The following is a 12,977-nucleotide window of genomic DNA, read 5'->3' on the forward strand; positions in this document are numbered from 1 at the left end:
TGTTGGACTGATGGTTTCGAAATAGGCAAAGGATCTATTAATATACACACTAGATATGCCATGAATAAATCAGGAAGTGAGAGAAAAAGCGGGGCAGTGAGGGCAGCGTCCAGAGCGATGTACAGCAGGGAGGACTCCACCGTCTGCTAGTCAGCCAACGCCAAACACTAAAGATTGGTACAATTGCCTTTGGATTAAGTGAGGAACAATGGTGTGCGGTTACGAATGGTTACTCAAGCTGGAGTGACGTCTGCAGCTCCGGCAGGTTATCAGATGGTACAGCAGTGTGCACACAATACCACACAGCACAATGGGTGTGACCTCTATGAGAGCAATGACTTCTCCTCTGCATGTCAGTATTCGCTGTGTCCGAATGTTGAAATTCTTGCTGATTTTCTTTCTTATTTTTCTATACTAGTACTGGGATCACATAGTAGAAAAAAACTACTAATACTGTATCAATTTAAAACAGCTATATTTAAATCATGCAGTGTAGTGACTTTCAAGTTTAAAAGGGCCATATTATTCCCATTTAGTTTTCAATGCTACTGATGTAGGTCTCTGTATGCTTTTGGTACAACAGTGCTGTCAGCAGGGAAGGGTGTGCATCCATTTAAAAAAAAAAAAAAAAAAAAAAAAAATCCATATATATTTTAGATTCAACTATTAGATTAAGGTGTCTTTGTGTTCACTGAGTAAGGCCACAAGGTTAAGTCCGGATCAGACAAAACAGGTGATGTCACCAAGCCGCCGTCTCAGATCTTGGAGGACAAATTGGGCCAAATTTAGATGGGGCTGTAGGTCAGCGGCAGGAACACGGAGCCGCAGACAGGGCCACTAAATCACACAGCTCCCGTCAGAAAGAGGGCGACTGATGAGGGGAATGAGTCTGAGGGAGGAGGAATAATTAAGAGGTGGTTTGACAAATGTATACTGAGGACAGGCTGACAGCCAACACGTGACTGAAGTGACTCTGAGAGGAGGCTGGAACCAAATCGACCAGACTTTAGATGTCACTGCTTGACTTTTCAGCATGAGGTGATAATCCCAGTATGATGAAAAGCATAAGAGCAACTGAAAAACCCAAACACGCAGCCAGTATGAGTCAGCGAAAAAAGAGAAAATGAACTACCAGATGGCATTTGATAAAATATAAATGGTGGTAGAGAGAGGGAGGATACCAGAGCACCAAGGGAGAGGAGAAGAGTGGAACAAAATAGTGAATGAGGAATGAGGAGTAGGTGGAAAAACAAGACGCAACAGAGGCACCAACCTTTCTTGAAGGCACGTGGGGAGTCTGATAGATCGCCTTGGCATTAGAAATGAGCAACAGAAAAAAAAGAAAAGGGGGAAAGGAGAGAAGAGAGTTAACTTAGGTGAGAAGAGAAAAGGATTATCAAGCTGTGTTAATTGATTTAGGAAGAGAGTTCAGCAGGGAAGTGTCCGACATTTTTTTGTTGAGAGAAAGTCAAAAAAATGGAGCCATTTCAAAACTGTCTGGCGTTGTCTGAGCCCTCTGGGGTGTTGGCATGTATATGAAATGTTCCTCTGGGATTGACTGGTAATGTGCCTTCCATAATGCTGGAAGCTTTCCACCCATCACTTTTTTCTCTCCTTGAGGATTCATCTTTTGTTTGGCACAAATGTGACAAAGAGAGCCATAACTGCTCATTTTCTTTCCTAAGCTTTTGGCTCCAGCTCAGCACCAAAGCCTGAGGCATTGTGCATTTATCTGAGTTTCAGTAGTGCTGCGTTGAAGGCAAGGCCACGGGGAACTGTGCAGGCACAGATAAACACCATGGCTCCACAGCACATTTGCATCGCCATAAAACACATTGTAAACCTCACTGTGCGACAGTTCTGGCGTGCTTTGTCGCCAATGTCCTTCAGACTGACTTATGTGTAGGGGCTTTTGTCCTGCACACGGAGCTGTTCACCATGCTGCCTGTGTCTGAGGCTGGAGCCGCTCACCTTCTGGTTCTGGACGGGAGCCCAGGGATTTGACCTGGATGGGCCGGTAGGGTTTCCCCTCGGACACGGGGACCTCCACGCTCTCCTCTTCCTCCTCCGACGACACGGTGACATCTGGCTGCCACTCAGAGATGGACGACAGGAACTGGTCCATGTCGGCTTTCTGCTCCTGGAGAAGCTCGTCTGCAGAAAAAAAGGGACATTAGTATGAGACGCCTTGGCACATGTGAAACACCTGTAACCCTGGGACATGGCAGCAGAACCAGTTTCACTAAATTATTGTTGCTGGAGACGTCGGTTCCCATTCCTGCTAACGGCTAATTACTAATATTCGGAGAGCTATCAACTCCCAACAGGAGGCTGCCATGGTGACCCAGTTCTGTCACTGCACCCGCTCTGCTTTAATCTGCTCTGCAGCAAACAAAAACAGACTTGTAGCACTGGAAATACATATATATATATATATATATATATCAAATACAGGTTCCAGACCAGCTAGTAAAAACTAGAGCTGGCGAGGTGAGAATTCTAAAAACAAAAGAGTATTACATCTCCTTGCACAAACTCATACTGAGATAAAAAAAACATTAGACTCTGATAATTGGTTTAGAGACGGCACTAAAGCCCTTCTACCTATATTTGTGTGTCATTCTGAACAAAGAGAAAACTCCTTTTTGTCTGTTTGCACCAAATATAAGAAAAAAATATCACTGAGAGTCAGAGGAAATGTAATATATTGGCTTTATCTGTCTGGCACATGTGTGAATTTCATCAGTGTTTTCATTTCACTTTATTCTTATAACACCCTTCCTCCTCAAAGCTGCCTCTGGGCTTTCGACTGAACACGACTCACCAATTTCATCCTGAATCTCCTCGGCAACATAAGGTACTTTGTAGAGGAGAGATAGACTCTGGTTCATCCGCTCATCGATCACACGCAGGTGGGTCGTCACCTGGGCTCGTGAAAACAGACAACCAGGAAGTTATGTAACCAAAGGAGGACATCAAAGTGAAAGTACTTTCCTGTATGGGAATGATGTTGGATAATTCAAAGAAAAATAAAGAAATCAAGACTTTTAATGACAATTGTGCCATTTACTTCCAGAACAGAGGAGATTTATTGTCATTTACGAAAACACTTTTATAATTGAGTCTATATAATGCCATAAAACAAGGTCAATTGTCCATTTAAGCTCCTAAAACCCAGGGAGTTGTCTTGATAAACACATTTTAATTATGTTTTTAATGATATGAGTTTGAAAAAATCCTTACATTGGAGACACAGGAATTGTTTTGATTAAATACTTTAAATGAAAAGTCATTCATTCAAATTGATGGATCATTTTATAGCGTTTGACAAATCCATTAAACTGGAAAAACGTTTAGACACTAATCCAGTGACAACTAATTACAGAGTGATTTGGTCTCAAATGTTCATCCCGACAGTATTTATTCACAAGCTTACATGAATGAAGCAGAACATACACCCTTATCCCGGAAAATCCCCCTGAAATTCTCTCGAGTTTATTGATTTACTGCCGAGGTTCTATCGCAGAATAAAGTCTGGGCTCCTCTGTTTGGAGAAAGGGAGGCAGGAACAGCGTGGTGGTGCGGTGAGATAATAGAAGTGAGAAGAAGAAGATCAAGAAGATAAGAAGAGGTATTGTGTCTAGAAGCTTAATATAGTAAACAACATGTCATGATGCATGTGCAAAACAACTATAAATCAGTATAAATAGACTGTATAATTGCATAAATGTAATAAATTATTATAGTAGACATTTTGTGGAGGCAGCTAGCCCCGAAAATAAATGTTCTAAAGGAAGAGAGTTGTTCTTCTTCTCAGATGTAAACAGAAGTGTCAGAAATGTGCTTTCTACTACTTTTCTAAAAATGAACTCGCGTACGAACACACACACACACACACACACACACACACACACACACACACACACACACACACACACACACACACACACACACACACACACACACACCACACACACACACACACACACACACACACACACACACACACACACACACACACACACACACACACACACACACACACACACACACACACACACACACACACACACACACACACACACACACACACACACACACACACACACACACACACACACACACACACACACACACACACACACACACACACACACACACACACACACACACACACACACACACACACACACACACACACACACACACACACACACACACACACACACACACACACACACACACACACACACACACACACAGCCATCTTGCAGACATAAAACAAGTTGCTGCATGTAATATTCAAATCAGTGTTGAAGCTCTGAACCGCCGTGACAGGATCCACTGCCTGTCAGCTCCAATGACTACCACCACATCACACGTTGGGTAAAGCAACACACTCTTTTCCATCCAATAACTTCCCACATTTCTCCAGTCTCTTTAACCGTTTCTGTGAGGTTTAGAGACTTTATTTCCACATTCCGTTGCCGAAGTGGTTGGTAGAATAAAACAACTGGCAGCCACTAAAAGCTCACCAGCTTTTGGAAGGTTACTGGTGTTTATTTCAAAACCAACCAATGACTGACTGTGTTTTGATCTGCCTACACATAGCTGCAGTGCACCAGAGCCAGCAACAGATGGCAATAACGCACCTTTCAAAATGAAAAGCATTACGCAGCCCCTGTGGCACCTTCGTGTTGATGTTTGACAAACAATCCTGATTTTAAAAACGACATGTGGTTGGAGTATATATTTTTATTGTATCAAGGAACCTCGCTCAGAGAGATGAGGCTTTAAATACATATTTATAATCCCAGCAACTGTTACATAAAGCACAGCCTCCTGTTTACAAATCATTATTTTGTAAAAGAAGTCAAATCCACAAACAGTTGCAAATACTACATAGAGATTTGAACGTGCTGCAGGACTGGCTGAGTGAAGAAACACAGAGGAACTAGGCTGCACAAATAAACATCGTGAGAGCACAACAATAGAGATTTGTTTCCCATGACTGAGCAGAGAGGCTCTCCACCTCCCAGATCCCACCATTCATCTAAATAGTAACCCTCCAGGTCCTCTCCCTCCCTCACTATGTTGTTTCATCCATCTGTAATGTCGGAGGATGGCTTTAAACGGTGTCGGAGGGCACAAACAGGAGAGTACATCTAACAGAGCAGCTTCCAGCCAAATCCCTGAGTCCGGCGTTACACAAGACCTGCGCAATGTTAATCTTCGGCTGGGGCTTAAGTGAATGAAACAAGCCGCCCTCCCTCTCCGTCAGACGAGCCAGCTTACTCACTCCTCCCGGGCTTCAACTCAGAGAAACACACTCTTTCTACCTCCTACACACTTAGAAGACAGGGCAGCGAGGAGCAGGCTGAGACATCATTAGGCTGAGACATCACTCCCTGTCTGAGTGTGAGATCTCACAGAATGAGGTTTCATATTTACTGGCAGTAATGCTCAGAACGGATGCAAAACCTCAAATTATTGACAGGTAGCAATTAACCACATTGATTATACAGAGCTAAAGGACCTCAAAGTGGATAATCAATAAATGGTACAAATCTGAGATAATGTATTCCAACAGAAATGTCAAACATTTGCTGGTTTCAGATTCTTAGATGTGGATGTAAATGGAATATATTGGGTGTTTTGATGGTTGATTGGACAAAACTAGCAATGGGACTCCTTGGGCACTAGAAGCCTATGATTTGTATTTTCACCATTGTCAAATCCGGCTCATTGGTATCACAACACTGACCTGGGACTTCATCTGAGCAGCCTTCTCAGGATCCACAGCCAGGACGTGCTGGTAGTGGCGGATGGTGTGCTGGCGGTCTTTGTTCTCGGCGCGCACGTAGCGTCTCAGGGCCTGCAGGATGCGGTGGGGCTGAGCGGGACATGGAGTGGGAGGACCAGCGGTTATTAGAAGTGTCGGGTGGTGAAACAGCCTCATAACCATTTCTGTGTACCATGATAGATGGATCTGATGAAATAATCCTGTCTTGTGTTGGTATAATTTACATGACAGCAATTTCTTCTTGTGTCAATCCCTTCAGATTTGTTATTTTATTCCAATCATGGCAATTTATTATGAAACCAAACATGTAGACTTTAAGCAGTTTTTGCAGGCCATGATGGAAAGGAGTAGGGTACATTTTCAATCACAGCTGCATACTTAAAATAACATGAAACTAAAAACACTATCAAAGCTCAACACAACAATCGACCATCAGCGAAAAAGGTTACCTCCTGACATCTTCATGCTGTCTAATTATTCTTTCTTTATATATGTTCATCCAGGCCTTTAAATCATTTGGTAAAGGCTTCACCGGTTTAACTACAGAGAAACACATCTGCTTTAAAGAAGTCCGTGCAAACTGATGCTCATCCTGTGAATTTAAAATAATATTTTTGGTATATTTTCTGGTATTTTGCTTTATGCACAACTAAATAAGTCTGTAATTCAATTAATCTTTACACTTTAACAGCCTTGACTCATTTAAGAGTGTATTGGTTGGTTCTCGGGGATGTGCATTATGCAAATTCTCACTGCTTATTACTTTAGTGTAAATAAAGGTTTAAAGTTACTCATATATGTGTTGCCTCACATCAACACAGTCATTTAAATATGGCAAAATCAATCAATCTATTTTATAGTTATCAATCCATTTTCTTTCTATTATTATATCAGTCCCAGCTTCAGTAAACCATTAAATGATGAAACAATATGACCCAAAAACTGAAGATAAAAATATGTGTTATGTTTCCCAAATCCTTCACATATCTTAGCTTTCATTGCATATGACATGCCATTAAACCTTCTGCAGCACCTTCTGAAATAGCACCACAGATGATGCAATGACCAATTTCCGAGGTGTAACAGAAGCAGGATTAGAAATGACTGCTCTCAGTTCAGGTTATAAAACATATGTAAATCTTCCTGTTTGGGGGACAAGAGAAGCCAGCAGCACCCAGTGCCAAATTCTGTGCTGGCTAAGGATAACAAGACAATTAGATAAGAGGAATACAAAAAACCAACATAGGGTTTGTCAAATATGATTGACATAGTGCTCATGGAGGATTTTGAGATGTGTGTTTTCCTGACTAGGGTAATCCATTCTCCACATGGTGAATTGCAAGTTGACAGAGGGTCTTTTGACAGCATATGAGATTATCTACAGGCCATGAGTAGAGTAGGGTTTGAGCGTGGTCTGACAGAGATGTGTGTGTTTGACTTAGGCAAGATAGAAGCAGTACACAGATGGAGAGAGGTGAGGAGGGGATAGAAGATGCTCTCAGAGGCCAGTGTGTGCTGTTTACCCTGGGGGGGTCGGCCTGCAGGGCAGCCAGGTAGTTCTCCAGGGCCAGACGGCGCCGGTCGTTCAGCATGGCCTCCACCCGGGCCAGGTGAGTCTCCACCAGCTGCTGCTTCTCGCTGGCTGCCTCCTCCTCCAGGGACTCCACCATGGCTTGGAAGTGCTACAAACATAAACTAATGTTTATATGCAACAGTACGGCACAGCTCCTTCAACCTCTCAGTTACACTCCTGTCGCCTCTCAGGCTTGACTCATTTAGAAGTCTCCCCATTCAGACAGTGCCCTAATTTAGCCTCAGTGATAAGGATAGAGCAGCCAGGGAAAAGAGATATTTAATGGCACGGGGAGTGAGGGACCCGAGGCAGTAAGCCATCATATCTCACCCAAACAAGGAGACAAAGGGGGACTCCCCGGGGGACGGATCAGCGACTTACCTGAATCAATGTCTGCCGCTCAGCCTTGGGCAGGTTCTTAGCCTGACGATCAGCTTCCTCCCACTCTTTCCTCACCTGCAGGGAGAGAAACGGAAATGAAGAGAAATGTAAGACAGTCAGTCGAAGCGAGTCAAACAGCAATTCTTTACACTTCGACCTAATCCAATGCACAAAGGTAAATTATCCTTGAAGTATGACTTTGCTTCTTTTTGGCGAAAATTCAGAAATACCAACATTCACAATCATCCATTTTAGGATCTGCAGCCCATTTGCGCGTCCTCTCAGCTGAACCCCAACAACTTCTATTGAATTCGTTTTCCAGTCCAGAAAAGTGCAAGTGATCTCCAATTATTATTGGGGTCAAAATATTTGTAATACTTTTTCTTTTGGCCCACTGCAGTATACTCATTGGTTGAAACTGGGTTGGTATTCCAATAGTGATAACCTGAGATTAATGTTCTATTTACATTTTCTGGAACGCCTCTTTTGTTTACCTCATTATGTAATACAAGCGCTTCTATTGGCTAGCACTGCAACACATTGTACATGATAGGCTAAGGGGCGGGACATCTCTAAGCAGTTGACCAATCACAACAGAGCCAACCAGCCGACCAATCAGAGCAGACTGGGTTCTGGTTTCAGACAGAGGGTGAGAAGAAATATTAACATAATAATATCTCTTTCAGGCAACATTTTGCACTTGATTCTAAAAAAAAGAAATCTGCACACATTTTGATGCTAAGTTTCCAGTTTATTTGACCAATGACGTCGGATCTTTAATGTTCTTATTCATTTGTCTGGTTAAACTAATGTACAGCATTTCATTTTAATTGTAGTACAAAACAAACACATACATTCTGAAATATAGAGAAGTCTTTTGCAAGTTTGTAAATTAGTACTAATTCCTATTTAATAAGCAGTGTTGTGTCCCGACTGGACCTGGTAACTCACCCTCTCCATGCGGTTGCGGTGCCTGATCTCCAGCTGCTCCTTGGCCCTCTGGAAGCGACTGTGCTCCTTGTCGTCAGCGGGGGTCTCAAAGTAGATGTCCACATCATCAGTGGGCTGAGGGGTTGGTGACATGGCTGCAAATTCAGAAACAAACGGTGAGTGGACGATGCTGCAAACTGACAACCAGGCGAACAGACAGACAGACGAGGCGGACAGGGTTAGCCAGAGAGACAAAGACTGACAGGGAACTGGACACAGAGCGAGATCGAGCTGAAAGGCGGATTGAAGCTGGACCAAAATCCTCACAGAAGCACTCCTCTCATTGGCGTTCCTCCACCCTCAGTAACTCTGATACATTTAACAGAATCTGACAGTCTTTCCTTTCGAATTCCTTTCATCTTCCCATCGGCTTTCTGCTGACAAGTCGCGTCTCCAACACTAATGGAAATGTCTCTTCGTTTGACGGCTGGGTCATCTGGGGCGAGGCCAGAGGGCTCCGTTCTGGCGTTCCTCGGTTTACAGTCACGCAGGACTCACTCCCTCGCAAAAACAATAACGCTCCAAGCTCGCAAACCGGAAGAGACCTCATCGTCAAGAACAGGAGGTTAACTTTGCTGCTTCAGCTCTTAAAATCTTTTTTATTTAGCAAAATGTCAAAGAAAAAGTCAATTGGTTATGATGACCATGGACTGCGTTTGAACTGATGAAATGTGAGTCATTCTAAGGTGCAAAAAATATGCTTGCTGATATATGCTGGGGAGGTTCGGGCAAAATGAGTGGCAGTGCTCTGTGAGAGACAGACAGACAGACAGACAGACAGACAGACAGACAGACAGACAGACAGACAGACAGACAGACAGACAGACGAACAAATGGCGGGAGTAAACACTGACATGCAAACAAAGAAGAAAGAAAACTCAAGTGTGTTGGAAGATGCATGCATATGACTAAACACTATATAAAGGAAAAATAGGAATGTTGTGTATATTTTATTTGGTATCTTTGGGAATTTATCTTTGACTTTTGTATACCAATCAAAAACGTATTCGGCTTTTTAAGGACAGTTGATTGTTTTATTATTTAGTATTAGTTCCAATACAGAGATGTTGGGACCAAAACCACACTCATTTTGTTGTATATCTTTGAGTAAAATATAAAGTTTTACTATAAAAGTCCTTCCTGAATTTAAGAAACAAAGCAAAATGTCTTACATTTTAAACATTGTCCAAACACAAGACATTGGCCTAAAGAACATCCAGACCAAACATGGCAGAATTATGATTTAAATAACGTTTAAATAAATAATAAGTAGAGCAGATTATGAATTTGAGCAAGAATTTCATAAAACACTGGAATGTTCCAACTGTTCCCTCAAATATAGGTATGTTGTTATAAGTAATTTAATTATTTGTATTACCAAGATAACCTAAAATGAGTCAACTTTTTTCTGAAAGATAAAGTAGTTATTGAATATTTTAAATAAATAATAAATGAAATCATTAAGATCTATTAGTGAACATTTTGATTTGATTTTTCAAGCAAAAATACCAAATAAACTCTGTTCTAAGCTTATTCAATGAATAAAATGTCAAATTATTTAATTAAAAAAAACAATATTATAATAATAAAACAATTGTCAGTTGCAACACTTAACATATCAGTGGTATAATAAAAGAAAAGATAAGATGTTGCGTGAATAGTGATTGTTGTGTTGAAAGGAGATATGACAATAACAGCTGTGTGATGAGTGACAGCTACAGGCTGCAGAACAGGTGTTCTGCTTGAAGTCAGGCGCAGACTACAACTATATTATCCTAGTGTTCTCTAGTTGTCTGCAGCAAAGACAGAAACAGAAAGAGAGGAGGGGGTGCTGTCGGACCAGCCTCGGTCTGGTGAGACTTACTCAGGCGCTTGCACACGGCCATGCAGTACTCCTCTGAGTCGAAATTGTTGCGGTTGCCGGCACAGCCCCCGTAAATGAAGCGCACACACTTCCTCTGGCTCAAGTCGAAGTGCCAGCGGGGCATGGAGGCTCGGCAGGGGCCGGTCTCAGCCTCCAGGGTGCACACCGCTGCCAGGGGACAGCTGGTTAGATCATCCGGCCACTAGGGGCAGCACTTAATTCCAGTCTCAATAACAAACACAAACATTTGAGCAAATCCTAAAGCAAATGGCAGCAGTTTGGCTACAAAGGAGGCAGGATGATTTGTACTCTGATACTGCAGAACAGAAGTGCTGCGAGCTGAGGAAAGGGCATTGCTGATGCATACACTTATCTAATTACAGTCTGACTTAGATTTACGCATAACTGCCTATAGTGTAAAAGTTAAAAAGGTTTGATTATATTTAAGTGGTGGGCAAAGAGCCAATAAGGGAGAGGGGGAGTTCGAAGGATGCATTATAATTTAAAACAGCTCATTACAAACCTTTCACTTCCTGCAGAGTCTTGTCCTCGTCCTCGTCCTGGCTCTCTGGCATTTTGCGGCTCTCCTTCTTCTCATACTCGTCCTCCTTGTCTGCCTCCTCGTCCTCATAGACGTAGTGGTACTCCTCCTCGTCCTCGTCTTCCTCGTCTTCGTCGTCGCCCAGCGGCTCCTCCTTCTGTGTGGGCTGCTCCTCAGCCGGTGCCTCACTGAGGAAGAGGAAGAAGAGGGAGGGCGGAGGTGATTGAGTGAAGGGGGAGGAAGCCAGGAAGGGGAGTGATTTATCAAACAAGGCAGGAGCAGCTGCCATAGGTCAATGTCACGGCGCTTTAATTCATCCAGGTGGCCAGTAATACCTGCCCTTCGTGGATATTGGGCTAGTAATATTTCAAAGACATGCCACGATGGTGCACACAACCCCAGACTGCTCACCTGTCCTCTACGGCGTAGTCTTCTTCCAGGTCGGTCTCGTCAATCTCCTCATCCTCCACCTGCTCCTCTACATCGTCCTCCTCGGTGGGCATGGCAGGTGGAGCAGCCTCCCCGGAGCGGGATGAGGGGCAGCACACATACTCGGTGCCGTGGAACTTGTCAACGCCGCAGGGCAGCAGCATGCCGTAGCTGTGCAGCATCATGGAGCTCTTGGAGCAGGCCTGACGGAGCAGAAGGAGGAGAGTTGGAGATGAAGAAGCAGCCTCTAGGCCTCTTTAGAGGTTCAACTTAGACAAGATGACATTAGTTTGACCTTCATTCATCAAAGTTAAGAACTACATTGACAATGAGGCCCATGCCAGATGGAGGAGCATGCTAGTCGCAGTGGGAGAAAATAATATTGTTGACATGCTGCAGTAAGGTTGATAGATTTATTTTAATATACCTGCCAACATTTAAATACAAATTAGATTTTCACATTTTTTTTATGTCTCCACAAATCCAAATATTTTTGTGTTCTCTGCGGCAAAAAGGTAATATTGATTTCCTCTTATCCCTTTTAGCGATGAATGCACAACAAAAATAACTTTTTCCAAAAAAGTATTACAATTATTCAAGAAGATATTCAAAATCAACACATAAAAATAAATAATGTAATGATATTGAGCATATTCCAGTTTGTACAGCAAGCCTGTTGAGATTTGACATTAATGTGGTCCTTAGTTTTAGGAACATTTTAAATTTCGGCCAGCCTTATTTGACTATCAAAGTGGTAGGAACATATAAAAAGAAATGAGTTTATGACATAATGACTGAATTGTTTATTGTGCCTGTATATGACTTTCAAATGTAATTGTGTAATACTTCTATCATGTATGATCTTATACTAAGACAGCATCTGTTATACTTTATTTCACCAATCTTGTCAGGTGTATAAAAGGCCTAGATGTGAAACCAGTTTTTACTTTAAGACTTCGAGGAGCCCCTGCATCTATCCCCCTACAGAATATAGCCATATTGATTTGAGATCTAGCTCTCTTGTCACATACGGACTAACATGATGAATGGGCCACACTTCGAAAAAGTCACGCAGTCCTTTTACTGATGTGCTATTTCTCAACAATGCTGTGCTTCACATAGCAGCTCGGAGGTATGGAGTCATTTCAGAGTAACTGATGTCTGCTATGAAACTCCAGCGGAGCAGCAAGGATTATCCGCCCTGCTTAACAACATCTCAGTGGCAGTTGGTGAGATCACTTTTTGAGTAATTTCTCTTACCCAGATTTTCCCACTGGTGAGATTCATTACTGCTTGGCTGTAACACATTTCATATTGAATGTGGGTTGTTTGCGCCTCGGGATGTCACACTATCTGTGTCTGCGAATGAAACTCTGATTCGAGCGTTTGTGATGCG

General features: G+C 42.6%; 1 protein-coding gene across 3 annotated transcripts in view; it reads right to left on the reverse strand.

Moving 5' to 3' along the window:
- aplp2 (amyloid beta (A4) precursor-like protein 2) overlaps window positions 1–12,977 on the reverse strand; it is a 58,646-nt gene that overhangs the window by 6,447 nt on the left and 39,222 nt on the right. Inside the window, exons 5-14 of one of the 3 annotated variants that reach the window (XM_034113322.1) lie at window positions 11,564–11,784; window positions 11,135–11,340; window positions 10,612–10,779; window positions 8,709–8,842; window positions 7,758–7,832; window positions 7,327–7,485; window positions 5,765–5,893; window positions 2,825–2,924; window positions 1,972–2,154; window positions 1,274–1,309 (exon numbers count right to left, since the gene is read on the reverse strand). In XM_034113322.1, coding sequence (XP_033969213.1) covers window positions 1,274–1,309; window positions 1,972–2,154; window positions 2,825–2,924; window positions 5,765–5,893; window positions 7,327–7,485; window positions 7,758–7,832; window positions 8,709–8,842; window positions 10,612–10,779; window positions 11,135–11,340; window positions 11,564–11,784 — 1,411 coding nt within the window. The remainder of the gene's footprint in view (window positions 1–1,273; window positions 1,310–1,971; window positions 2,155–2,824; window positions 2,925–5,764; window positions 5,894–7,326; window positions 7,486–7,757; window positions 7,833–8,708; window positions 8,843–10,611; window positions 10,780–11,134; window positions 11,341–11,563; window positions 11,785–12,977) is intronic. The other 2 variants (XM_034113325.1, XM_034113324.1) reach the window with 2 other exon arrangements.

Source organism: Trematomus bernacchii, unplaced genomic scaffold (assembly GCF_902827165.1).
Source record: "Trematomus bernacchii unplaced genomic scaffold, fTreBer1.1, whole genome shotgun sequence".
Taxonomy (NCBI): domain Eukaryota; kingdom Metazoa; phylum Chordata; class Actinopteri; order Perciformes; family Nototheniidae; genus Trematomus; species Trematomus bernacchii.